At 40.5% G+C, this 24,549-nt stretch overlaps 1 protein-coding gene and 1 long non-coding RNA gene across 2 annotated transcripts; one reads left to right on the top strand and one right to left on the bottom strand.

Moving 5' to 3' along the window:
- Positions 1 to 3,487: 3,487 nt before the first annotated feature.
- LOC143157430 (uncharacterized) lies at positions 3,488 to 5,081 on the top strand. Its single transcript, XR_012994789.1, has 3 exons — positions 3,488 to 3,584; positions 4,489 to 4,594; positions 4,689 to 5,081. It is a non-coding gene; the product is annotated as an uncharacterized LOC143157430 (long non-coding RNA).
- Positions 5,082 to 18,181: 13,100 nt separating this feature from the next.
- On the bottom strand, positions 18,182 to 19,177 carry MC4R (melanocortin 4 receptor). Its single transcript, XM_076332253.1, has one exon. It carries the CDS (start codon positions 19,175 to 19,177, stop codon positions 18,182 to 18,184), a length of 996 nt encoding a protein of 331 aa, XP_076188368.1.
- Between the last annotated feature and the right edge of the window lie 5,372 nt (positions 19,178 to 24,549).

Here is a 24,549-nt window from a genome sequence, read left to right as displayed (position 1 = left end):
GAAAATTAAATTATCTTCATTTTCCATTTAGGTCTGTAAGTACTTAGTTCAATGATTACTCTTAATCTTTCACTGGAAGATGCTCTGGAGTCTAGATAAACTTCCTCTGAAATTGCCGTCTCCTACACTGAGTGTATCCTTACCTCAGATTATTGCAGTAAGACTTGATGCCCCCAAAAGTCCTGGTCACAGCTGGAGCACAGCCTTCTGAGGTAGTTCATATCAGTCACAGGGGGTCTCACAGCAAATACCTTGTGATACCTCTGTATCCAGAGAGGTGCCAGTAGAAAACTTTCCTGTGGGATCTGATTATATCTACCAACCAGCTGCTGTATTTTGTGTCAAGTGGAGCTTTGCCAAGGTATGCTGTTTCAACCCCATATGAAGTAGCCTTAAATGTATCTCTGTGCCTGTGCATTATGACCATTAGGTTGAAACTTTCAAACAGTACTGTCCCATTCCCAGAATACAGAGATACTCTACTATTTGACTAACATGCTTTGCTGCTGCTCTCCTTATGATGTTTTTCCCTCTGGTCTAAAGCATTATTATGAACTACATAATACCTATCTAGAAGATAGTGCTTTTACTTTTCTACCAATGAATACCAATGATAGGACGAGAGGAAATGGCCTCAAGTTGCGCCAGGGGAGGTTTAGATTGGACGTGAGGAAAAATTTCTTTACGGAAAGCATGGTTAAACATTGGAACGGGCTGCCCAGGGAAGTGGTGGAGTCCCCATCCCTGGAGGTATTTAAAAGACGTGTAGATGCGGCACTTAGGGACATGGTTTAGTGGGCATGGTGGTGTTGGGTCGATGGTTGGACTCCATGATCTTAGAGGTCTTTTCCAACCTTAATGATTCTATGAACTAACCCCACCTCCCTCTGGTGTTTAGCCAAATTCTATAAGAAGCTAAGTCAATGGTGAGAAATGGTACAAATATTCTGGTTTGCCTTTTTGCCCACATTCTTTTGGGGACATTAGCACATTCAGTGGAACAGAGACTACAGTTTTCAGTGACACAGACTTTTGTTTATCAAGTGGTGGTGATGTTCAGAAAGACATCAGAAAGACTCGCTTTCTGGTTCATCTAACATAATGTGTGTCTGAACTCAAAAGCTGATGACAAAAAAAAATTAAAAAAATAAAATAATTCCAGAGTCATTTCACCCCCACTCATCACATCTGGGAAGTTTTGCTGTGTACAGTTTCCAGTCTGATTCTTCTGTTCCTTCACTGCATATGGAATATTCTAAACTAAATTTGCTCATTTGAAAGCTGATGAAGCTCAGGCTGTGCTCAGCAGATAATTAAATTCCTTGGCTTTCAGACTCCAGCCGGCCCTTAGGGGATCAACACAGTAGAGGACTGTATCACCCTACCTTAAGGTACCTGGCCTCTAATGCAAAATCCCAAACCCAAAAGTCACATTCTTTAGCTCCATACACAGCTCACTGGGAGACACAGGCCATGTAAAAAAGCATCCCAAATATCCTGCAGGTTGAGCAGAGCAGCATGTAGGCTTCCATCTAGACAAAGCTGTAAGTATATCTGAATTCTTGGTCTTTCACTCAACCCTCTGACAGAGTTTATCATTTCTGTTTCATAATACTGCCAGAGGCCCCAGCTCTGGCTGACTTTTTTTTTAGAGCATGGCTGCATTTCAGATGACCAGTTCTGAACTCAGATAAACAGCGGGCATTGCAACACGTGGTTTGTGCCTGCTTGCCAGTGATACCTGTTCTGTTTACTGGAACTAAGAGAGTCATGAACTTCTCAGCTTTCAGGCAGATTGACTATAGAGGGAGCCCGAGACTAGGTAATGAAGTCAGACCGGGATTTCTAGATAACATCTGCAGTAGTCTATCTGAAAACGGGATCAGTCACCCTTCAGAGGCACCTACCTTTCTTCTGCCTGAAGAGGGAACTGCAGATGAGTAATTTAGTCTACAGACCTAACTTTTAAAAGTCGAAAGTTAGGACAGCTGAACCTCCACTGTTAGTCATTAGCTTTACACGCTGTGCAGCTGCCTTCTGGTTTACTTTTTCTTGTTAAAAGAACGTTATAAATAGTCGATCAGACACCCAAAAGGTCAGCAGACTGATATGCTTCTTTTAATGCAAAGTATTATTTGAAACATTTAAGATAGATAATTATTAATATAGTAAAAGACAAACATTTGTTAAAAGATTTGCCACGATCTCAGTCCTTTCCCTAGGAATTTAATATTAATTAATTGCCCATAGTCTTTTGATCTTTAAAATGCTTTCCAATATATTCAGCAGATGATTCAGAGCTGCTTCTTCAAATATCTCTTCCTCTCCCAGCTGTTACATTTTTGCTGCAAAGCTTTTGCCCAGTCTAGAAAACTCTTAAATATTTCCTTTATTTATATAGTCATAGTAATGAACAAAGCTAATATATGGAACCTAATGGATTGTATTTATTTTGCTTCAGTATCGATTTTCTGTTATCTCAGAAGTATTATAATTAAAAAAAAAAAAGAAAGCGTCTTCTTTTTCAATACAGAGATACTGAGATAAATTAACTCTAGTAAAGTCAGCATATTCAAATCAAGCAGTAATTTAGCCCATTTATGAGAAATCCAGACATTTTTAGAAATGGTTCTAAATTATATAGCAAAGTCATGTAAGACAGGATTCCCTTAATAGAAAAAGTGTTCAAAATTTAATAATTCACCTGTTTGAAATAATAATATTATTGAAACTATTTGAAAGAACCTCCCAACTGGCCAAAGAGGATCTGCATTTGTGGTACTTCATATTCATTGGTGCTGTCTCAAGATTCAGCTTTGAATTCTGAATCATTCTTTAATGTTTTGTTTTCTAATCTCATGGGGAACACTGCTTTGAAAAATACGCCTTCTTTTTCTGGCAAGCACCAGAAATCCTTTTTCCAGAAACTTCAGATAAACCTCAGATCATAAGAGGCAGTGAAAGTAGAACAACATCAATGTACTTACAGAATTTGACATTTATTTTTTAACTAAAAAACAAGACTTCATAAAAAAGCCAGCTAGCTATAACTGTGAAAATTTCTCCCCACACTTGGGCTTATGCGGTTGCAAGTAGACCATGGTGAGCAGCCTTGTGTGAACAGCTAGCCAGAGCTTTGAAGTGATGCTATCTGCACCTTTCTTTATGGGAAGCCCATGGAAACACTAAAGAAGCTTTCAGTCTCTGAAGGTAGTGTTCCCTTTATCACACTTTCAAACAATGAACTTTTGGCATGGAGAACATAGAGCTCTGCTACACAAGATGCATTAAAGTAAAAGAATTTGCAAGGAAGTACCTCCTATTTTGTCCCATACTTCCTCTGATTTCCAGCAACCTTCTATACGTTCCCGAGCTGCAACAGTTTGCGCTATTCCCTCTGCACCTTTAAGGAAAGAGATTCAAACAAACAAAAAACAACCCACCCCTCTTTCCATCACACCTGAGCTGTATCAAATCCCTCCTCTTCCTACGTCACTTCCAAGCCTTATGTTCCTCTAGCTGCAATGTTTCCCTTCTGCCCACCCCATCATGCTTTCCAGCTAAGCATGCTTGGCTCCTCCCAGGTAAGGAAACCTCTGAGGGGATGCACAGGAAAATGGGAGAAAATTTTAGAGGAAGAATTATTGAGGAAAGAACAATATACAGCCTAACTTACTGGGGAAGAATAAATCATGTGAAGACAAAGAGATAAAGAAAGGTTAAGGCAGAGCTTTCTGATGAGTGTTTAGAATCTGATTTTTATGATCATGTAGAAATTTGTGCAAATAGCACCTGGACCTTTGGGGTCTTTCAAGTGGTCACTCTGACATTAACAAGAAAAGAAAAAATGATGGGATGTCATCAGAGAATATTGCATTTGGGATAAAAACCTTGGTGCAAAGGTTATTTTCATTTCATAATGCGCTTTCTGTATTCCCAGCAACTATATGTGAACAACAGTGGCATTTAAATGTCAGAGGTGAAATCCAGACTTCACTGAAGTCAGCTCAGGTTTCCTGTCCACTTCAAAGGGACCAGAACTGGAGCAGAGAGTTTTGCAAGGAGGTTTATAATCTCTAAATATATATTGGCACTCCTACTACTGCTCCTCTGCTAGTATTGCATAAATGTCCCTCAAAAACTAAACATAAGCAGAGAGCAATATTCTTTCTCATCAGTTTCCACAATGCATTGGAATGAAAGGATGAAGCATTCTGACTTTTATCATTAAAAAAAGGAAGTCTTCTTAGGGTTTTCCCTGCCAATGCTTTAACAAACTGCTCCCACCCCCAAAGCCCCAGAGATTCCTGAAACAGGGAGAGGGAGGGGTGAGAGGGAGATACTCACCTTTGAGAGAAATTACTTTCATTTTCTGGGAAATGATTGCAATAGCATATCACATACGAAAGAAATTCAGCTTCTACTGTTTCAGCAACTGTAACAATAACTACTCTGCATTTATATAGAATCTTTCACCAAATGATCTAGGTATTATTTAGTCTAGAAACTCTTTGAGATGGCATCTGTCTATCATACCTTCGTAAAGCACTTCGTACAGTGGGATCCAATATGGTTGCAGGATTTAGGAGCTAAGGTAACAAATATTTCCTCTTTAAATGAAAGCAAATAACGTAAAATTCTCAATAGACATGCAGAACAGTTAATCTTTTTAAAATTTTGTTTTACAGACAAGGAAATGGGACACAAGGAGTGCTAAATCACTTGAAAGAGGTCATCGTGATTCTGTGGGAGCATTTAAGGAATTTGCTGTATCTCTAGGAAAATTTTGCAGAGCTCTCACTCCTTGGGGGCTGGGCACGGAGAAAAAGTTTGTATTAAACCAAAACAAACTCAGATATGCTTGAAAATTGTCAAAGACTTCAATATCCCCAAATGGATGAGAACAGATTTAAATTGATGATGCTTTTGGGACAATCCAAGATTCATGCAATATACTTAAAATAATCTATTGCAGACTTGTTCTAGTTAACAATGCAGTTCTATAAGGATGTTTTAGCAAAAGTTCTAAATTGTACTGATTTTCTGGCCAAAAATCTAAGAAATAAAGGACATGCCTGAAAGCTGAAATGTATTTCCTACTTTTGCACTTCTGGATTTATTGAAATTCTTGTGGTTATCACCTGAGAGTATGTTGGGAAGGTTTTACACTAAAACACATGTAAGGTCCCTACCCTGAAAAGCTGCAGATACAGTAACAAAGCAAACAAGGATGCTAATGACAGCCAAGTGAATTAACCAGTAGAAGCACTGCAAATGACATCCTAAAAAATGGCATTATAATCTTTCTCTTAAAATTCATTTTGAGGGCAGATTTCAGTGAAGTACATTTTTAGTGTAATTAGAAGCCAGGTTCTGATTAGAAGCAATCATTAAACTATCTATAACTAGAAAAATTGCTGCTTTTCTGCTTATTTCTAATGTTCTATTGTTCTGTACTTATCAAAGTTAGCACCTGTTAAATATCAGTACTTTTTTAACAAGAAACTCTAAGTAAATTCTTTTAAATTGAATCTCTGTTGCTAGCACAAGCAATTGAAGCCTTCCTGCTCATACTGCCTTAATCGTTCAACATATTTATGTATCAACCTTTTCAGAAGTTGAAATTCTTACTAACTTCAGGCCATTTAATCTTAGAATTCACTTTGGAACTAAATTTTCTCTGCATTTCCTATTATAAAGCAACAATAAATGGAAGTTCAGAAGCCCATCTTAAGCTATTTGGTAATGTCAAAGCATTATGTGACCTCTGAAGTATAGTACTAGCCTGACTACTGAAAGGTCCCTCAGGAGCTAATAAACCTACCCAATTTCAGAGACAAATGCTCTGTGTATTATACTTCATGGGACAGGAAGCTGTGAAAATCATTCATCGCCTAGATCACCAAACTGAAGTTCCTTTCAGTCACTTAGAAATGCCAGCTAAGATTGCCAAAAGGAGCACATTTTCAGCAGGAACTGCACAGTCTCTTCTGGAAGGACTGCATTAAAACCAGCCTATGCCTTTGGCTACTAGGCTGTGCAAAAAAAAAAAAAAAAAAAAAGGATCCTCACACATTTTTTTTTCTCAAACTGTTTTTAAAACTCAGTTTCTTTGCTAAAAAAGGTTGCTAGTTCTCATTATTTCATTTGAATTGTGGAGTTCCTCAGAAAGAGGAATTAACCCCTGACCTAAACTGCAAACTCAATAAACTACTGCTGTGTCTGGGGCATATATAACAGTATCTACAGCTTTGTCACGCATCAAGGGTCATGCTTGAGAACTTTTCTGTTGTGAGTCAGGAAACACAGCAAGACCACAGAGTCTTTCCAGTGTTACCTACCGAGGAGGTGGCCACCTTTCCTTTTCTGACAGATGTAGAGCTTGGAGAGGGCAACATAAGTTGAATGATGGAAGAGTCTGGAGATGCCACCCAAGAAATGGCATGTGAGCCAAAAGACACACTGTCTTTGTAATGAGACTTTTTAGAAGTGCAGCTCTTTAGTATTACCAGAATGAAATTCTTCACCTAGCACAAAATAAAGGAATGCCTTCCTTCCTCCGACATTACGGCCTCTTAGTAATTAAAATGTTGAAACTGCATGGCAAAAAATTGACATATAAATGCATGTGTGACGGACAGGATTGGTTTTGGTTTTTTCCTCTCAGTAGGTGTTATGTGTTAGTCTGTTAGATAGAGGGATTTGTAAGCTATGGAGCTTTATAGTTCTAAGGTCAAAGAGCTGCTTCTGCTCCTTTGTGTCAGGCACTGAACTTATGACCCTGGACACTCTTCAGTTACCACAGATCTTCACATTCAGCTACCCTGAGGGTGCATCGCATGTTGCAGTTAACATCTAACATAAAAACATTTGGCATTTCTAAATCACTTCTTTCCCCTACGATGGCTGTTACTCACATTAACGTTCCAGAACACCCATTTTGAACAAGTGAGAGTAAAACATCTAGAGAAATTCATTATTAGGTAAGATTTATCTGGTACAAAGATTCTCTACACAACACTTCAAGAGTTCCAAAGTAGAGCTACCTGGCCTACAAAAATGCTTCCCTTTCAGATCTGTTTTTGCCTTTCTAGTTAGACTATTCCAGGATATTTAAAGCCTTTTAAGAATCTCAGCTAATAAAAGAAAAAGGAGAGAAAAACCAAATGCAAAAGTACAGACCCTGCATTCTGCAGTCCCACCATCTAATATGGAAAAACGAGTTTCTCTGTTTTGAAAGATATGCTAAGTATTACCTCCTTGTGTCGCCTTCAAGTTTTGCTTCATGAAATTATATCAGCGAATGTCCTCTCCTGAAAACAGTGCTATAAGCTGAAGTTGGAGCCATCTGGTCACTACTTACTGTACACCTAGCAGTTCACTTTGAGTAGCTGTCAGATTTAAATAAACAATATTATCGTGCTGAGTTGATTTTTTCCCCTAAATTGCACCCAGTCTTTTTGAGGCTGGTCCTTTGTTAAAAAAGAGGCTACAAAATCTGTATTACAAGAAGGTGTATGATGCCTATAAACCAGAAAATGAGGGAAAAAGTGTATAGAAATGAGTATTTTCTTGTCCCTGTTGTCATCATTAGGAAATTAATGTTTACAGTTGAGATTTCCCTGTCATCAGTAAAGGCGCTGCAACAGAACAGAGGGATGCCAAAGACACATTATACTTTCTGTCTGCATTTTTAATTCCTGCATTAGACAGCAGATACAGCAAATCAGGAAGTTTAACTGATATTCTTTAGGGGAATGAGGATATGAAAATATGATGAGTACAACATTCAGGTTAAGAAACTAAATCTCAGAAGGCAAGAAATATAGCCCAAGAGGAGCTCAAAGCTCCTCTGCCTTAAATATGGTCTTAATGATTTTGTAGTAAATTATATTTTTCCACAAGAAAATTAGTTTCATATTTCTTAGGGCAGCATAGAAAGGTAAGAAAGGCTGTGAATGTGTTCTGTCTCTTCTTTCTACGGCCTGCAGGAAAGCTGAGGCCCTACGAAGACACATTGTCACAGTGTATCGCAAGGCACTCACTGGCTACACTGCTGTATCCACAGTACCGTGTGGGAGGGGAAGGCTGTACCTCAGAAGGAGACAAATTCAAAACTGTGCTTTTCTTTGTATATCCAGATGCCCAGAGAAGTGCTCATCTCCCTGAGCATCTCTCCTTGGGATTTCCTGAGCTCAGACCATCTTTCTAAATGACAGCTAAAAACCAAACTCAGTTTGGAATAAACTAAACTTTTCCACTGAGCATCTAAAGCTGTATCCCTTGAGCATCCCAACATTTGAATAGCAATCTCAAGATTGAAGCAAAAGATGGATAAAGATGGCAGGTGAGCTGAGCCTTCCATGTTTAAGATCAAGCTCCATGAGTGATGAAACATCAGAACCACTCACCAAATGTAATTAACTCAGTGACAAGTGGCTATGCTGGCAGTGTTTGAATATATAAATTTGGAGTGGTAGCTCTTCCCAGTGTATCTCTGTGGCTGCAAACTCAAATGCCCAGTGATAATACAGATAAAAGAAAGTGTCACTAACTGCTTTAATATTTCTAGCATGTAAAACAGTACTGCCACGGTTGTGAACTGTGTCGGGAAATGACAGCTCACATACACACACATTGGTTTATGCATTTTATGCTGCCTACATAAAATATGCCTGCATACCTTAAGACATATGTAAGCAAACTGGCCACTGGCCTCATCTCCCAAGCAGCTCCATATCAGGACATCAGGTGGTGTTGTGGTTTAAGCCGGCAGGCAGCTAAACACCACACAGCCGTTCGCCCACTGTCCCCCCCCTGCAGTGGGATGGGGGAGAGAATCGGGGGGGGGGGGAAGTAAAATTCATGGGTTGAGATAAAGACAGTTTAGTAGGACAGAAAAGGAAGGGAAAATAATAATAATGATAATAATGATAAAAGAATACACAAAGCAAGTGATGCACAATGCAATTGCTCACCACCTGCCGACTGATGCCCAGCCAGTCCCCGAGCAGCGGCCCCCCTGGCCAGCTTCCCCCAGTTTATGTACTGAGCATGACGTCACATGGTATGGAACGTCCCTTTGGCCAGTTTGGGTCAGCTGTCCTGGCTGTGCCCCCTCCCAGCTTCTGGCTGGCAGGGCATGAGAAGCTGAAAAGTCCTTGACTAGTGTAAGCACTGCTTAGCAACAACTAAAACATGGGTGCGTTATTAACTTTGTTCTCACCCTAAATCCAAACCACAGCACTGTACCAGCTACTAGGAAGGAAATTAACTCTATCCCTGCCAAAACCAGGACAGGTAGATTCCTGCAGGAAAGCAGGTTCTGAGAACAGCCATTGTTGTCCTGTATCAGGGCATAGCATTGTCCATATGGGGTTAACGTGAAGCTATTCTACCTCAAGCAGTGGCCACCTAAGTCCCCACAAGCCACATTCTTGCCAGTCTTCTCACCATGATGGTTATCCTCAGCACTAGAGGAAGAAGCCTGATGGTGGTGACCTGGTGATGGTGTAGCCTGCTTCTGTTCCCTCCTCCAGTCACATCTCTGGCCAAAACACCATGTGGCACCATCCTTAACTACATTGGGTAACCTAAGGGAGTGGTAGGCACAGTCAGGATACTCTGCTCTGTGTCTCTCTCCAGTCCCACATAATTTACATTTTTGATCCATTGGTCCTAACCCTTTCACCGTTCTTTATTTGTTATTTCCAATGATCATTTGGCTTTCCCCAGGTCTGTGTCTTTACAACTCCACCTCACCTTTTCTTTTTTTTCTTTCTTTTTTTCTTTTTTCTCCTAGGTGATGGGAAGTGACATTTCATTTAGTTAAGAATGCTTCTCTGACTGGGAAACCAGCAGGAAGAGTATGCCCTTAAACTGGCTGGGGAAGGCAGTGAGTGTGTGATGCTGCTCCATAATACTTCTCCCGCCTCTAGTTATTTACAGCTCATAGACTTTCTGAGCTTTTTGTGGATGTGTGCTGTTAGTAACACTCATTGGATTTCTCTCCCAACAGTTTGGGCAGTCCTTCCTTGAAACCACGTATACTTTTAGCACCCACAGCTCTCTTTGGCAGCAAGTTCCCCAAGACTACAGACAGCTTCCATCACACCTTCTGAATCCTGCTTGAATCAGCTCCATGAAGTGTCCTCTATTGCTTCCGTTGGGAGAAAGAGTTTGCTTCTTATCTATCTTTTCCCTGGCATGCATCTTTTTATGGACATCCCCCTTAAATTGTTAGGGACAGGGTTAATTCACTAGTCACTGTATTTGAAAAGAATGAAAAGCAGAAGTCCAGATCTGAAGTACAATATTCAGCAGGTAATTATATCTATTAATTTTATAGTAAGACAGTACAAACATATCACTGCTCTATGACCTGTTTGCAACTTTTTCTGTCTGAGAAATTGGTTTTTCTTCAGAAAACAACGTTTGGCTCATTAAAACTAAAACAACAATCCTACACCCTGCCTCAAAAAGCCTCTTTCTAACTAAATTTCATTTAATAAGACAGCATCTTATACATCTCATTGATTTTACTCCCACAGACAAAAAGAATTAGAATTATTTGAAGGAAAAAATGAACTCTTAGTCCTATTAGTGTCCATGGTCTTGTTTTTCAATATCTACATGCAGTCAATTTATATGGTCTAAAGCATCATGACCATTTCAGTTCTATGCAGTCAATCACAACATTTCTTTCAGAGCTAAAATAGCCGAGATCAAGGGAATCTTCAAAGCTGTGAATGTATCAGATAGTGTGCCATTTATAATTCTGGATTTGACAACTAAGGCACCGCATGTGGCAGAGGTGACTTGAGATTTCATAAAGTGACCACAATATTTGGATACCCAAAGGATATTTGAGTATTCAGAATATTTGGATACACAAAATATCCTAACTTTGAGGCATCGAAAATCAGAGATATTAAGTTCTCTCTGGCTGGTATTCAGAAGTAGGTAAAGCCTTCTGAAAACTTAGGTAAAATTTGGCTAAAATTAAACGTGTCGTATGGTGTGCGTATGGTGTATAAAATTCCATACTCCTTTCATTTTAGTGCAGATATCTTACTACTGACCAAGCTCTTACTGGGACAGTAGCTCTGACGTTATTGGTATAAAGATATATTTGAAACACGGCCCATAACAAGGCCTGTAAGAGCATGAAACCATCTCTAGCAAATAACTTGAACTAACGTCAAACTAGGTTACTCAGATTTTACCTCTGAGTTTTTACCAGTGTCCCATTCTCCTGAGCCAGCCAAGTGCTATCTTCTGCTTTCAGGGAAGGGAACAGCCTGGGTCACCTGGTTCCACTAAGGTAGTGAGAAATATGGGATTTCCTGCAGGGATGATGGCAGCTTCTTAGATATGGGTCCTCCATGAGGCTAGAACCAAATTTACAGTCCAAATCCGTAGTTAAACCTCCCTTGAATCACTCGGCTGTTGGGTATTGCATTCCTGATATGCCAGCAGATCTTCAAGTCTGAAAGGAGCTGTTTGAAAAGCAATGAAGATGGGTCATCTCTTGCTTCAGCTGACCCCTCACGGATTTGCTATCTCAATCCTTTGCCTTGGGCAGTTGGTAGGTGATGAATAGTCCCAAACTGAGCGATGCTGGTGTGCGCTGGTACACAGTTCACAAATAAGGAGAGTTTATACCAGTGATACCTTTAATATTGCATGGAATACCACCCTCTTTGGCCTGGAGGCAATCCTTACTGAGAATCAGCATCTTTGTCTTAGAGGGGAAAATTAGGCTGTCTGTATTACTTGTGAGCATTGCATTTCCATGGGTGAAGCTGAAGATAATAATCATAAGAAAGCAATGACATCCACCTCATCTCCCCAGTAAAAACTTCAGGATAATAAGTAAAGATTTATTTCTACCAAATATGCATTATTTGTGTTTGCCTTCATGCACAGCCAGGCTCTTTTCCAGTTTTACTGTGGCTGTATGTGTAACCAGATAATTAGAAACATCAGTGATAATGTATGGTATACACTGTAAGATGACTTTCAATGCTTTAATGCAAAAACCCACTAGTTAATCAGAACTTGGCACGTTTATGCACAGGCAGTTAAATCTACGGACAGATATCTGCATAATTCCTGATTTCCAGAAAGCTATCAGACTCCCTTGGCCCAGCCAAAATTGGGAAAGTGTGGAAACCAATTACCTCAATAGTAGCAATTTAATTTTGCTTTTTTTTTTTAATTCAGACCACTTCTTTTGTCTCTCCTTTCAAGGGGAAAACCAAGTTTGATTGTTTTTTTAATAAATCAGCCTTCAGGCTGTACTGAATACAACTTTAGAAAGCTTGCTGGGGTTTTTTTATGATGTACTTGAGGGGGGTATGTTGAACTCTGCATGACTTGTGTTAGCATGAGAAGAAAACTCAGAACTGCACGGAGATGTTATCTCAAGAGAAGATATTTTTATAGCAAACATTATCTTCATAATATGTTTTAATTCCTCTGCACTTCAAAATGGTTGCTGCAGATTATTGCATGAATAGTGTTCTGCTTATGCTCTGCTGCTACGGGCTCCAAATGTATTTGGACTTCTGTTTGTTTACTCACCCACTGCCTTTTACAAAGAATAAAGCTCTAATAAGCTATAATGTGTTTGTTTCAAAAGTAGTTAAGTATGGCAAATTGCACAGCTAGATGTTTTTCAGTTTTCTTTTTGCCACCTGGAAACCTATATAAATTATTTTTTATTGATGCATGGCACAACATATGGAAGATTTACAACGGATCCTGGCTTACAGAGCCAGCAGAGGCTGCAGCCTGACCTGTGGGTCCTTCAGGGCTGTGTCAAGAGGAATGTGCCAGGGTCAGATCTCAGTGGTAAAAGGCTGCCTGCAATTTCCACACAAAGGACTATCTGAAAATCAGTTAGGGAAAGTGGATCATTCTGAGGATTGAAATAATAGAAATAGGATGGGATTCAACAGTACGTTGTTCAAAGTCATTAATTCAGAAGCTAATAACAGGTTTTGAAGCTCTACAGTGAGAGCTCTTCAGCAGGAAAGAGCCCAAGAGCGGAACATTTTGGGCTGATTAGTTCATCACAGGGGAAAAAAAACAAAAGAGACATGCCAAAGCTGTGGACATGAAAGAGGCAAATAATTTAGGTGAGGAGTTTTCCGTGGAACTGAACTAAAATGTACAGAGCAATGGGACCTCACCTGGAATGCTGCTTACAGTATTGTTGCCTACCATGTTGTAGCCAGTGCAGGTGCCCAGGTGCTGGCGGCAGCAGCAGCAGCAGCAGCAGCAGCAGCACTGGGTGGGCTGCAGGGGTGGCCCCTGTGAGGAGGGGCCGGGGCTGCCCCGTGCCGGACACAGCCGGTTCCAGCCGGCTCCAAGGGCCCCACCGCAGGGCACGGCTGAGCCCCTCAGCCACGGGCGGGCGCCTCGGGGAAAGCCTGGCTGAGAAAGGGCAAAACGCTGCCCTAGTGTTTGTCTTTTTGTTTCCCACTAGCTCAATCAGTAAGTAAATATTTATTTTAATTAGCCATAAATTAAGTTAATTATCCCCAAATCAGGTCTGTTTCACCTGTGATGGTAGTTGGTAAGTGATATCCCTGTCTTCATCCAGACCCACGAGCCTTCTCATTCCTGTTCTCCCTATTTTCTCCCCTCGTCCCACTAAGGTGGGGAGTGAGCAAACAGCCAACAGCTGGCTGGGGGTTCTGCTGCTGGCCAAAGGCAAACCCACCACACAGGCAGGGGGTGACTCAGAGGACTCGGATTGATGGCAGTCCAGAAATATACAAACACAGAAACATACCAAGCGTGAAGGAGAACAACTGAAACAAATGAACAATGTTTGCAAGGGAACAAATGGGTAAAAGTGGAACTGATGAATACATTTATATTACAAACTCGAAGGGGGTGATTTTTAATCCACAAATCTGAAAATCTCTTCTTCTATGAACAGAATGGGCAAAAATATGAAAAACAGCTAGGACAACAGAACCATTTGAAACAAACCCAATCGTGGTTAATTCATAACCTGGCTTAATCACAGTCAGTATCTGTATTAGCAGTAGACAGTTCCTGTGACATGTGAAGTCTCCTTTTTTTAGTAAGTGAGAGAAGTATTTCATCTAAAGAGAAAACCCTAGGATACTTGAGATATGATTGAAGAGATCAGAATATTAATTTAAAATCTGAAGTAATTTCTGGAAAATGAGGAAGATTTCATCCCTAAAGGTACACTTTTCTGAGAGCTCCTTCCAGTGGGATTGAGACTCCTACTTTTTTTCAAGCCTATAAGCAATACAGAATATTACAAATAACATCAGGACCAAAGTTGTTCTTCACCAGAATTCAGCTTGAGAATGAAGGAGCCCCCAATGAACACGCTGTAGAATAGGATCAGTTTAACAACAACAGAGTCATTTTAGAATTTCATCAATAATGTGTACTCCGCACACCTATTAAAGGCTAACTGAAGGCATTGTTGCTGCTGCACATTCAATAACATGTGAGTCCATCAGTGCATTTCTCCTTGCTTCCAGATGACAGCATGTTTCAGTTGTAAAGGGGATCTTGGATTATCATTCAAAATCCACTCTACTGAGACCAACTACAGCCTCCTAAGTGCTTTTTGGAGTCCTTTGCTTTGTTCAAAAACTACTTCAAAGCTAAAGAAATGTCCCTCTTGAAGAAAGACATTTGCTTCAAAAGTTTTGTGTGTTACTATTACAGACAGTTATTGGGAAAGGGCAGAGAACACTACCATCAATTCCCAGCTCAAGCAAAAACTGCTTTCTAGGAGGCTGAGCAAATCCATTAGCTCCTTTTCTCCAGCAGAAGTGAAAATGTAAATCCTTACACCTGTAAAGCGGAGACAAAACCATTTCCTTGCCACAGAGGAACGCGCCATGGTTACATAACTTGACTAAAATGCTAAGCGCTAAAGTGATTAGGGTCCCAGATATTTAAAGAAAGAAATCTCATTTTCGTAGAAGATTTTCAAATAGAAGAACAAAGGTCCAGCAAATCGAGTGTGGAAAACAATCCTCCACTGTCCCCACTCCCAGCAAGCTAGATGAACTTAGTTACCTTTCACAACACTGATTTCTATGGTGCTCTGCTGGAAAGCTGCCAAAGCTATAGGCAAACAGAAACTGATTCAGCTACTCAGAAGGAACAGAGTATCTGGGAATAGGAAAATTATCTATGTAGGAGGTTTGCCAGCAATTTCAATAAATTAAACACCAGAAGATAACACCATGAAATGCAAAAGTCCTCTTTAATTAAAACCTCAATTTAAAAAGTATGTATATACATTTAGCTTTATAAAATAAAGACAGCAGAGCTGCTAAGAAGGCTCAGAGTTGCTAAAACTCTGGAATAAGCACGTTTTAAAAATTAGATTTCTAAATGAGATTTAGAGCTTAATGGGGTCACAACTGTCTTGACTAGTCTTAGTCCAAATAAGCGCAAAAGAGATACACACCATTTTTGGAAACTACAAGAAAACCACTGATGAAAACCTCCACACCAGCATGATACAAATTAATTGTTATTTCTCTTCCCCTTGGGTTGCGAAAAGAAGTGAGAATGTTAGTTTTAAGAATCAAGAGTTCAGGAAGTAATTTACAGAAGCACAGCTTCTTCAGAATTCAGATGTGTTTAAATTAGGTGTCTGGTCCTTGTATAGACTAAGGGGAGAAAGAGAGACTTTCAAGGTAATGTTCAGAGCACCTAAGGTAGTATATCTTGCTCTTGTGCCACTTTCTACTGGACCTTCTCTGCATCCATGGACTACAAAGGTAATACCTGGAGCCCAATATCATAATTTACAGTCCTAAAATAGCTAAAGAAAGTGAGGCAAAACAAAGATCAAGTGAGATTTTTCTCTTGTTCAAACTGACACCAGCAATTTCTTGCATTATTGCCAGACCATTGTTGCATAGCTAGCATCATGTCTTGCGGGAGAGGGAAAGGCCTCTAATAAAGTCCATTGGATTTCTGGATAGACTATTAATTTAAAAACATTCATTTTTTTCTCCCCTTGAGCTTTAATCCTCCTTCTTTGGCATTTTTTATTCTCTACCCAGCGGAACCAGGTAGGGATGTATTATTGAAATGTTTATAGTTTTCTCCAGAAGAAAATAAGTAGAGTTAATGTAGTAGATACACTTCAACATCTTCCACACAGCAACCATTATGATGTGGCAATATCATTTACTAAAGCGGAGAGAAGGTAAGAGGGGCGTGTTGCAAGTGATGTGGTGGGTGAAGTGGCCCAAGTGCAAGAGTAGGGTGTAGGAGATCTGATTGCTCTGCTGCTGGTCTACCAAGGGACTTTGATGCACAATGTAAAATGACTTTATTACTCTCCCTGTAAGTAAATTGAAGTTAAAGATACTGAGACCCACCTTAAGTCCTTCATGCTCTTTGACAGAAGACCAAATGTTGTCACAGTTTTATGGCATCCTGAAAAGTTACCCACAACTGAAAGATCAGCCTTGGTCTGGAGAAGAATCCCAGGTACCAAACATTGGGCTCTCATGAATAGCTTTTCATTGTATGTCTTTCTTTAATGAGGGAACAAGCAGCTTGAGGTAACGAGCTGTTTCCAAGAAAATTAATAGGACTGCTCATCCAACTAATTCACTACTCATCTTGGTAAAATCAGGCATCCAGGATTAAAACCTAAATTATTCTTTACATTAAATTTTGACTTTTTAAATCAGAACTTTCCAGGTCTTCTACCAGTTACCACTATGTTTTTATACTTTCTGGGAATAACTAAATTTATTTTTCTATGTCCTTAAATAGAAGCTGATGTTGTCGAGGTGTTAAGGACATCTTCATGGAATCTTGTGTACTCACATTTATACTTTAAACACTTCCAAAGGCGCTAAAATCAGAGGACCTGAGGTCCCTATAATCTGTGGAAAGAGAGTGGTGTTTTAACATGAAACTGAGAACACATCAATTAGATGCCTGGAAAGGTGAACTGACTACAAGCAGCAGTAACACACAGGGCTGCCAGATACAGAGCATGGGTTTACAGACTCGTCGGCCGGCATCCCTTCCATGTGATAGCATTGTCCCCACAAAGCTCATGTGCTCCACAGTATGGTCAGAGGTGCTCAAGCCAAATTAACACATGCCTTGACTCCTCTGTAGGGATCCTGGCAGTGGATCCCATCTGCTAACATGACACTTCAGAACAGAGGGCAGCTTGTTTCTAACAAGGACGTATTTTCTTCTGAAGCAGAGAGTCCTTGTTCCCCACAGCACCTCAGAACAAGGAAAGACTGAATGTTCAAACTGAAGTCCCCTCTTCATCTTCATCAGGTAAATCTCTCAGTGAATCTTTACAATGGTGCTGGCACTGTCAGTGTTAATACTGTACCTGCTTCATGGCTAAATGGAAGGTGCTAGTCTACGTGGATGCCAGTCTAGTAAATATATCCAGGGCTAACTGATGCTCCAGGGAGCAATTTCAACTTTGCAAAAAGGTACTCTCAGACATACAGCAATCATCATCTTGAAAAAAAAACAAAACAAAAAAACCCGAAACAAAAAACCCAAGCATTCGATTGTCTGGGTAGCAGGCATTTGAAAAATCTTATTGTTGTAAGCAATAACTGTAACAAAGAACAGAATTGCTGCTTGTAGAGTAGGAGGAAAAGAGTTCAAAATGAATGAACACAACTCGTTGGTTGCAGTAACCTCTATGAAAAATCTGCTTTCTAATTCCAGAAAACCTCTAATCTACTAATAGAGAAGCATATGCTCTATTTTAAGCTCTATATAATGTAATGGATAGCTAAAATTGCTTCAAAAGAATAAGAAACAGTATCAGCCAATATGTACTGTAAGTCAGACAAGTTATTTATTTCGTCAGCACTTGGAACATACAGCTGCTCATGTTAGTATTTCACATTCACCATTACATTTATTTGCTTACTTACAAATTGGTATGAAGTGCTACTTCTCTTTCCAGCCAAATAAATTACAAACTGTAGATATCACAAACATTATACAGAAATATGAATTACACGTGAATGGGACACAAGGATGAGAAGGAGGGGAGACAGAAAGAGGTGCTCACTCTTAAAGATTTAACCCAAATTCTGCTAAGAGGATCTGAAGGCTTGGAAGTCTGTGCTGCATGTTGTGTACAGTAACATATCCACTCGGTTTAATATTTGCCAGGCAAATCACAAAGCCCTCTCAGGCTGCAGCAGCATATAATCTCCTTGAATGTTTTTCTGAGCTCCTGACTCCGGAATGCATAGATGAGTGGATCGATGATGGAATTGCACATGATGAGGATGAGGTAGAAGTTAAAGTGGGACATGAAGCACACACAGTAAGGGTTGTAGGGGCAGGAGATGTAGAAAATCAGGTGCAGGAAAAATGGAGCCCAGCACACAACAAAAACTCCAATCAGGATGGTGAGAGTGATGGCCCCTTTCATGTTGGCCCCTTGGCGAATAGGGCCAGTCCCTGGAAGGACAGCAATCTTTTTGATGTGCATCCGAGCCATCATGAACATGTGGACATAGAGGGATGCCATAAGAATGAGCATAGTGAAGAACATGCTAATAAGGCAGATGATGACAACACTGCTGTCAGAGTAAATGATGAACAAAATGCCTGAGACTGTGCAAGCAGCCCAGATGCATGTGATGATGACCCCTACGCGCTTCACCGTCATGATATTATGGTACTGGAGGGCGTAAAAGATAGTAAAGTACCTGTCCACTGCTATTGAGAGGAGACTGCAAATTGATGCAAGCAAGGAACTGCAAATCACTGAGTCAATGACATTGTCAATGTTTATGGTAAAGCTCTGTGCATCTGTGTCTGTATTGTTTAGCAGCGTGATGACAATAGTTTCTGATCCATTAGATACACTCACTAGCATGTCAGCCACTGCCAAGCTACAGATGAAGAAGTACATGGGCGAATGGAGGTTCTTGTTCTTGGCTATCGCCACAATGACCAAGACGTTCTCCAGCAAGCTGATGATGCCCAGAGTCACAAACACTTCAGGGGATACAAAGAGTTGCTCGTAGCAGCCTCCAGAGGAGTGGCCCTTTGCATTGGGCTCGCTGGCACCTCCATGCAGTCCGTAGCTGTGGTTCCAGAAATGGAGAGGCTGGAGTGTCCCACGGTGCTGGGTGAAATTCATGTTATGGAGATCCCCTTTCACCGTCCTGCTTTTAAAACTCCTGTTCCTTTTGCATTCCTTTGAAAACCTTCTTTGGCTTTTCAGCTTGGGAAGAAAAGAAAAATAAGCCAGCACTGAGGCAGGTAGCAGTTCAGAACACTTTGACTGCTGTTACAAAATAAGGTTTCAAACTCAGAAATACTGGTTTACTCTCTCACAGATGCAGTTTCTGATCATCCTCACATTTACCTTGGTGATCTATGCCACAGAGTCCCAACAGTCTGTAAGCGTGCATCAGATTCTCCCCTGTGGTCAGTTCCCGTTTAGTTCACTGGTATGCTGCAAGGTTTTTTTGTTCCCTTCCATTAACAGAGGCAAACGTAAAATGCCCAAGTGACTGCTGCGGAGCAGAAACTAATTTCAAACTGCAAGCACCGGTCTCGCTGTCAGACAGGGCATGCCAGCTGCCTGTTTTATGGTGTGTGGAGGAGAAAAATATTCAGGGCACTCTCCGCCTCTGCTTTGCGTTCCAGCCAATGGGGCTCGGGAGCCGCAGAAAGTCGAGGGGCTGCTGATTCTGAGCCACTCTGAAACATCACACAGCACAGTAGACAGATGCAGCACAAGTTACCAGTAGCTACAGGAAAGCAGATGGGCTACCAGAGATCTGTTTCCCTTCTTTAACTTCTCAGAATAGTATTTTAATACTGATTTTTAATTAGCAATCTTACAGAACTGTACTAGCAATCTTACAGAATTCCTGCAGCTGAACTGATGGCTTTTTATTTTTCAGACTGTGACTTACTATGATTTATTCTTGCCCCTTCTGTGGCACAAAGTTGCTCTGCCTTGTATGTGTGGCAAAATAGGAAAAGGACAAGGAAGCAAGAGAATACTTATTTCCTCTTGGTTCTCTCTCCCAGATCTTCATTGCATTGCTAACTTTCCTATGCCTTAGTTGTCCATTTGCAAGATGTGTTGCTGCAAGGTTGCATTATACTCTCTAAGCTTCTTATCATTTTTAAGAAATGGAGACCATCTAAGGATCAAAAACAGAACAAGGAGCCAAAGTCACAAATGGCTTAATAAATTGTCCTAAAGAAAGTAGTTTTTCCCAGGTAATAGCCTTCTTCATTGTCTTACTTCCAGGAAGGAAAAGATGATGGAGTTGATTGCAGAAGCCCTGTCGCCATCAGGAATTAGGATGTTGGGCAGAAAAAGAAAAGTCAGTATTTCGAATAGATGAAGGAAAGCAACAGGAGACAAAGTTGCAACCTGTAAGAAATGGGGCTCATACAATGGTGATGACACAAAGGCATCAATAAATCTCCTAAAAGTCCATCTGGAGGGATGTCCCTGTGCTTACCTGGCATGAGCTGAAAGTCACTTTGTGTGCAGTCTGCCAAGGAAAGCCCTCGAGAAGAAGGAGGAAAAGAATGCCAAATGAATATGAAGAGACAGGAAAAAAGTTGTTTTGCTGTTTCCTCTTCAAGCATTGCAATTGAGGATTGAAAAACAAATATACTGAACAAAGCCTAAAGTACAGGTGGATTTTAAAGCTATGGAAGCTATAGGAAAGTCAATCACTACCCCTGAGTGATGCTTGCAAGGAAGTTGTTTGAATGAACATTTCCAGTCAACTACCAGGAAGGCTATGGAAGGGTCTGTATCTGATGCAAGAGTCTATTTTCTTCAACTTCTCAAACTTTTTTCATCTTCTATGCATTAGCTGGTTTTAAAACGAACAGCTATAGACACAGGAATACAACATGTGTGTGGAAGCACAACTATCTGTATTCAACATCCCAGCACCAGGGTGAAGCATGATTTTACTTTCACATTTGGATTTGCTATAGATCTATGGTTATAAAGACCTATATCAGAAGAAAAGCCTCAGCCAATTATTTCTGGGCCTTTCCCCAGACAGATTGCTTCATAAAGCTGTAACACAAACATCCAAGACAAACAAAATAACTTGCGGCACAGGAAATCCCACATTTATCAGTTTGGAAAACATCATTCACCAGCTGTATCCTTGCAATGAAAGAATAGCTTGCTGCTGAGAGGGTGAGATTTACTTTCCTATCAAGACATAATGCAAGCCAAGATTCAAAAAGATTTATTATCTAGTTACTGATCCCTGGGCCAGTATACACTAAATCCTGCCACAGACAGGACTTGCATACCTAACCCTTAAGGACATAGCTACAATGTGAGAGCGGTGAGAAAATTTATATAAAGACTGACATGGGAGAGCAGCATCTCCCCAGACAAGGTATTTTTCTACACCTGCAGCCAGAAATGTGTAATCTTCAAGTTATCCTAGGGAAGCAGCCACTCAGCATCCCTTCCTTCATCACCCTCCTCCATGCTGGAAGTGCCCATGGCACAGGGATCTCTCCCCTTCACCTACTTAGGTGGAGCCAGAGCAGGAGAGGCTGGCAAGAATAGAGAAAAGCTACCTCCAGAGGATACTGCCCCATTTGCTCCAGCTGTCTGTCTGCCCATCCCTCTTCTGGCTCCTCCCTTTCTCTGCACATTATCTCTGTTCTCATCCCCATTTATCTTTCCATTTACTATCTCTTTTCACCCAGAAGCTATCTAGACAATGTTCTATGCTTGATTTTCCTCTGGACGTGGTCATAAAAATGCAACATTGGTTATAACAAAGGAAAGAAAAGGACACTTCTCTCCCACCCACAGCCATCACTCACCTCAAAATTTCTACTTATGCTCTGCATTCTTGGGGCAAGGTTGTTTTGGTGTGTTAGCCATTCATATTTGTGGGATGAGGGTACATGACTGGAAGCAGTAGATTTATGGTAGCTTAGCAACTCAGTTGAAGCACTGAAGAGGCGATGTACCATTAGCCTGCTCTGACTAGAAGGTAAAACAAGTTATATGAGCACTTTTTTTAAATGAGAGAAGATGTATGTACGTCTAAATACTTCCGTGGTAGAAGATGGATACATGCCCCTGGCTCCCACTTAACAAAAATCAAACCATATAATGTTAAAATCATTCAAAGGATCCTAGCTCTCTCATGCCTGAAAATATGTCAGTATTTCAAATTTTTTTAGTCATAGATAACAGGAGTATTGCCTAAACTGTTTATTAAATTTTAAAAACCAAAGCTGAGCAAATATTTCTTTCAAAAGTGGTGGCTGGCAGGCTTTTCAGCACCATGGAAAAACAGCCATGGCTGCAGAAAACTATAAACTGGTAACAGTGATATACTAATATGAGCTTCAGCTCTTAAGAGAAATAAAACATCAACGAAGATTCGATACCAGCCTACCCTTTTAACATAATGAGGAATCATAGGATAAAAGATATTATTTTTTTCTGTATTTAAAAATGGCCATTTTAAGACTTCCTCCTACACAATTCTCCCATGTCCTATGCTCTGTTTCCAGCTACTCCCTGATGCCCACCCTCCAGATAGGGTTATAGCCATCTCCACCTCACAACATTTTGAAGGACTGAATTATCCTCTAACAGTTGCTTTTGAAAGTCAGAAGAAAGTGTTCACTGGCATCAGTAGTAAGCAGATAAAATCTCAGTAGTGATACAGGAAGACAAGCAGAGTCATGAGCAGGATGTATAGATCCACTATGGGAGAAAAAGAAAGGTAGAGGGAGTCAGCACAGGCACTTCCCTGCTCAAATGCACAGCCTGAGATCTCTTTGAATCCCATGTCCATGTTGCTCATGCACAGAGATATTTACCACTTCAACAGCTGTCACTGAAAACAGAGCAGGGATTAATCAATCCCTCAGAGTTGTGCGAGTGTGCCAGTACTGTGCAAAGGGTGCTGCTGCATTTACATGCGCAACATAATTGAAAGACGTTTTTGATACATGTGCTCAGATCCAGTTTTTCAGTGCATTCAAAACCTCAAGTCCATAACACGGTAAAAAGACTGTAGTATGTTTTAGCATGCTGATTTTGAAATATAAAAGGACCCAGACAATGAAACTTTGGAAGCTTCTATGAGATTTTAGCCTCCATCATCTCTCTATACTACAGCAAAGGCAAATGCCGCCTAACACTCAAAATACTCACCAAAAATGGTTCAAATAATGCAATGTACTTTTCCATCCTACCCACAGACATCACTGGAAGAAGCATTTCTTTGATTCTTTCTAGTTCCAGTAAATTAGCATATGAGCAATATGGAGACACTTGTTTGTTCCTGTATTTGGCCTGCTAGGTTTTTAAGTTGGTCCCTGAACGTATTGTTTTATTTTCCAGCAAGTCTCATACAAGCACGAAGAGACATATCAATACAGACCTGACTATCATAAACTTCAGATGCTACCCTAGGATACGCAGGAATACAGAGGAGAACTGATACTCATTTTTGATGAAGTAAAGGTGATGTCTGCTGCAGATAGCAAAGAAATCCACATGGTAGAAGATCACTAGTTCTGCAGTATGGAACATGAGATGTTTATGTGTAATGTTACTTTCACAGAAAAAAATATGATTGTAGACCAAATAAATTATTATTCTTTGTGCTTGTACAAACAAGTTCAAAGAAAAAGTAATGAATCAGTGGTGGTGAGGTCTTAGTCAATCAAGAATAAATTGTGTAGTCAAGCTTCTATTCAGAGTCACTGAAATGTTGGTTGGATTGGACTTCTGGAAGCCATCTCATCCAGCTTCTGCTTTGAATGGGACTGCCAGCAATATTGGATCAGATCAGCTGTGGCTTTGTCTAGCCAAGTCTTGAAAACTTCCAAGAATGGAGATCCCACAGCCTCCCTGGATAACCTGTTCCTGTTCTGCACTGCTTTTCTAGTTAAAAAGTTTTTCCTAATCTGAATCCCCCAAGACTAGTTTACATGCACTACAGAAGAAACAGAGGGAGCTGGACTGGTAAAGGTTGTTGAAGAGGAGGCTACGGGGTGATCTAATAGCAGATGAATCTAAGCTAATGAAAAAAAAGGTGCAAAGGTTATACAGCCAAGCTCCTCTTGGTAGTGCCGGGGAATGTAACAAGAAGCAGCAGTCACAGATTGTGGCTTGGGTATGTAACCTAAGTTCCTGCCCATCGTTACAGCCCTTTGATGAACCGTCTTCAGTTTCTCCACATCCCTTTTGAACTGTGGGGACCCGAAGTTGAGCACTCGTCCAGGTATAGCCTCACCCATGCCAAGTAGAGGGGAATAATAACCTACTTCAATCTGTCAGCTGTGCTTCTCCTAATGTAGCCAAGTGCCTGCTTTGCCCCGTTTGCAATGATAGTGCACTTTTGGCTTATATTCAGATTAACATTCAACATAACCCCTTGTTGCAGAAAGAGTGATGCACTTCACTTGCAAGACAGAAGCAACAATATATTTTATTGATATAAAACAGTGAGTTAACAAAGTTCAATGGTAAATGCA

The sequence above is a fragment of the Aptenodytes patagonicus genome, chromosome 2 (genome assembly GCF_965638725.1).
Source record: "Aptenodytes patagonicus chromosome 2, bAptPat1.pri.cur, whole genome shotgun sequence".
Classification (NCBI taxonomy): domain Eukaryota; kingdom Metazoa; phylum Chordata; class Aves; order Sphenisciformes; family Spheniscidae; genus Aptenodytes; species Aptenodytes patagonicus.
This window is presented reverse-complemented; position numbering and strand designations above follow the sequence as displayed.